The 3,924-nt window shown below is 36.2% G+C and overlaps 1 protein-coding gene across 1 annotated transcript; it reads left to right on the forward strand.

The window, feature by feature from the left end:
- The first annotated feature begins 1,061 nt into the window (after positions 1-1,061).
- On the forward strand, positions 1,062-3,710 carry LOC147400415 (uncharacterized). Its single transcript, XM_086444515.1, has one exon. The coding sequence runs from the start codon at positions 1,185-1,187 to the stop codon at positions 3,633-3,635; it is 2,451 nt and encodes an 816-aa protein (XP_086300641.1). The 5' UTR covers positions 1,062-1,184; the 3' UTR covers positions 3,636-3,710.
- Positions 3,711-3,924: the final 214 nt, after the last annotated feature.

The raw sequence follows: 3,924 nt of genomic DNA on the forward strand, positions 1-3,924 counted from the left end.
TCCTAACTAGTTGTAGATCTAAGTTGCAAGATCAAGAAAAATGGGGTTTAATTTTGTTTGGAGAAGAAGAAGAAAAATCAGATTTTTCTCTAGGGTTTGATATTTATACTTAAGTGGGGATGTAAGTGTCATTTGAGGAATTATTTTTCCTAAATGTCAATCTGGACATTCTTATACAATATTTTGGGTGATTTTTTACTACGAGACTAACGGTATGATTGGATTTTTCAAATGATGTCTCTAAGTTAATTTTTTACCATTGGATAAAAATTGACTCGAAACTCGAGGATTCGATAATTTTTTCGTTCGACTATTGATTAAAACATGTTTACAAGCTAAAATATATTTTTTGATCATTTTGAATCTATTGGTAAAGTTAGTTTGTTTCAAATGTTTGAAATTAATAATCCATACTTTTAAAATTAATGTAAAAAACTATATATCTTTCTTCAAGATAGGGATTAAAATTTTCAGGTCATTACATTGTTTTTCAAATGGGTTGTGTGACTAGAACTCTATGGAAAAATGTTTTAAAAATCAAACATTTTTCAAATTGGTCGAACATGGCTTAGGCCCTGGTTTAATTTAATCCAACCAATGTATGATTATTTAATTAATTAAAAAAATTTAAACAATATGAATACATTTTCTTTAAACACTATAATGAGAGAAGGCTGAGTAGAAGTGATTCCAAAAATCAAAATTTGGATCTCACAAATGCCTCCACCTTTACATTTAAACTTAATAGAATCAAAGATCATTTTGGTCAAAAACTAAGAAAATTGCAATCCTATAACCTTATAATCATGCAGATTAATTTTTAAAATTATCAAAATACCCTTTTACTATATAATCTTCAATAATAATTTAAATTACAAATTGGCCTTTATAATACATATGCATTTGCACATGTCACCATCTAGTTTTTCATAAACTTCCTTTATTTACGTTCATAAACCTCTTTTTTCCAATTTCTACTTCTCTTTAAATTTTCAAAGTCAGCAACAAAGAGACAAATCAACTTAATGTCTGACCACTTTCCCTCCACCATTCTAATCCAACTCAATCTTCTACCTACCCATAGTTTCAGTCCTTTATAAACGTTCTATAACTAGTCTCTTTAGTATTAACTCTCTCAATTCGTTAAGCATCTCAACTTGCTCAAACAAAGTAAAGTGAGAAGGATGGAAGCCATGGCCAAACCAAGCCTAAAAATTTCTTCTTACTTCATCATCTTCTCCATTATTTCCTTCTTTTATTGCCCTTCTCTTTCATGCCCAGAAGATCAAAAGCAGGCCCTCCTCCAATTCAAAACTTTCATCATCAATAAACCCATCAGTAATTCTTCCATGTACACACCACCTTTTCTCCTAGAATCATGGAATTCTAGTTCAAATTGTTGTCAATGGGACTTGGTCATGTGCAATTCTATCTTGTCTTCACGACCCATCATCGGTCTCAATCTCTACTCAGTAATACCTCCTGACTTTGTCGTGAACTCAACCGTCTTAGTGCCACTCTTTCGTATAAGAAGCTTGATGATTCTTGACATCTCTTTCAATTACATTGAAGGCGAAATTCCATCAAATGGAATTGCTAACTGGACCCAATTGATTCATCTTGACTTGAGAGAAAATCACTTCAATGGGTCCATTCCCTCTCAATTGTTTGGTCTAAGAAATATACAATTCCTTGATTTGAGTAGGAATTTGTTTGATGGGATTCTCAGTCGTGATATTGGTGTTCTTCGGCACTTGAAAGTATTGAACTTGGACGAGAATTTTCTCAAAGGAAGGATTCCCATGGAGATCGGAAACCTCACCAAACTGCAGATGTTATCGCTTCGCCAAAATAAATTCTCTGGTGGGATTCCAACATCGATTTTGCTTTTAAAAGAATTGGAAGTCTTGGACTTACGAAATAATTCTGTTTCATCCAAGATCCCAATCGATATCGGAAGATTGTCTAACATTACAACTTTGGACTTAAGCATGAACAAGTTGAATGGTGGAATCCCTCGATCGATACAAAAGTTGCGCAAGTTGGAAAAGCTTCAGCTCAATGATAACTTCCTCTCGGGTGAGATCCCATTGTGGTTTCTTGATTTCGAGGGGCTGAAGATTTTGAATCTTGGAGGAAACAACCTGACATGGAACAATATGGTGAATCTATCTCCCAAGTGTATGTTATCTCAGTTATATTTGAGATCTTGTCATATTTCCGGACCCATTCCTCACTGGCTTTCCACTCAAAAGAATCTTGATTTCTTGGATCTAAGCAAGAATGAAATTGAAGGAATCTTCCCTCAATGGCTTGCTGAATTGAATCTTGGAAGCATCGTTTTATCAGATAACAAACTTTCTGGTTCTCTTCCACCTCGTCTTTTTCAATCTCCATATCTATCTGTTCTCGCTTTGTCGAGGAACAATTTCTCAGGAGAATTACCAAAAACCATTGGAGATACAGATTCAATTATGATACTTATGTTGGCTAGCAACAAATTTTCAGGCCCAATTCCAGAATCGATCTCTAAGATTTATCGTCTATTATTGTTGGACTTGTCAAGAAACCAATTTTCGGGAAACAAGTTCCCGAGCTTCAATCCAAAAACGTCGTTACTGGCTTACATCGATGTATCCCACAATAGATTGTCTGGTGATGTTCCCGTAAACTTTGGGGTAGCAGCAAGGATACTTGCATTAGGCCAAAATGAGTTCTCGGGTCCCTTGCCTCAGAATCTTACTAAGATGAGAGAACTCGAGCACCTTGATCTCCACAACAACTACATCACAGGTGAATTTCCAGAGTTTCTCTCCCGAATCTCCACTCTTCAAGTTCTCAATCTAAGGAACAATTCCCTCGAGGGTCCTATCCCCAGTGTTCTATCGAATATTAGTACACTTCGCATCCTCGATCTCTCTACAAACAACCTCACTGGGAAAATCCCTCCAGGACTTGGAAAGCTCATTGGAATGATTGAAACCCCAGAGATATTGTCAGCAACACCCGGTGTGTTTTCCTTCCTGATCGAGTTCAATGATTTGTTTGTGAATTGGAAGAAGTCGATGCAAGGTCTACCAAATCAAAACCTTGACATTTACTCTTTCTTAGACTTGTCAAGAAACAAATTGTCGGGCGAGATTCCCTCTTCATTGGGAGGTCTTAAAGGTTTGAAGTTACTCAACATTTCTTATAATGAACTGTCGGGTGAGATTCCTTCAAGTTTTGGTGGATTAGAGAATCTAGAGAGCTTGGACTTGTCTCATAACCATCTTTCAGGAGAATTGCCAGGAACGTTGGTAGATCTCAAAGAACTTGGTACATTAGATGTGAGCAACAATGAACTTGTGGGTCAGATTCCGGTGGGTGGTCAGATGGATGTCATGAATGATCCGAATTATTTTGCAAACAATAGTGGGTTATGCGGTATGCAAATTCGGGTGCCATGTTCAGTAACTTCGCCACCACCGAAATTTTCACCCGGATCAGAAGATTTTGAGGAGAAATGGTTTTCATGGAGAGGAGCAGGGATCGGTTATCCAATTGGGTTCCTCTCGGCAGTGGTGGCCATTTACATTTCTGGGTATTTTAGCTTGGCAACTAGGAGGCATCGACGTAGCCCTCGAAGAAATTAACATGTTAGCAATAATCTTATATTTTGATCATGCTGGTTTTTCATTTCTAGTGAGCATTTATAGTTAAAAACTTAAATTTAATGGGATTGTAAGATTTTTCGATAAGATGTTTGTTTTGTCTCTACTATATATGCAATGAGTTCCTCGAGTAATTCAAAAGTTGCCAAAGTTGCGAACTTGTGTCCGTCTAGTGTTGTTTTCCACTAGTGCCTGATTTGTTTTTTCTTAAATTTCTAAAACTCTCCTCTATACATCCATTCTTAGTGATTTTCTAGTAATTAATAATAAA

This window comes from Akebia trifoliata, chromosome 6, assembly GCF_017979445.1.
Source record: "Akebia trifoliata isolate Shusen 1 chromosome 6, ASM1797944v1, whole genome shotgun sequence".
Taxonomy (NCBI): domain Eukaryota; kingdom Viridiplantae; phylum Streptophyta; class Magnoliopsida; order Ranunculales; family Lardizabalaceae; genus Akebia; species Akebia trifoliata.

Excerpts from the sequence above, each read along its gene's own strand:
- LOC147400415 (XM_086444515.1), top strand. The coding sequence starts at position 1,185 with ATGGAAGCCATGGCCAAACCAAGCCTAAAAATTTCTTCTTACTTCATC.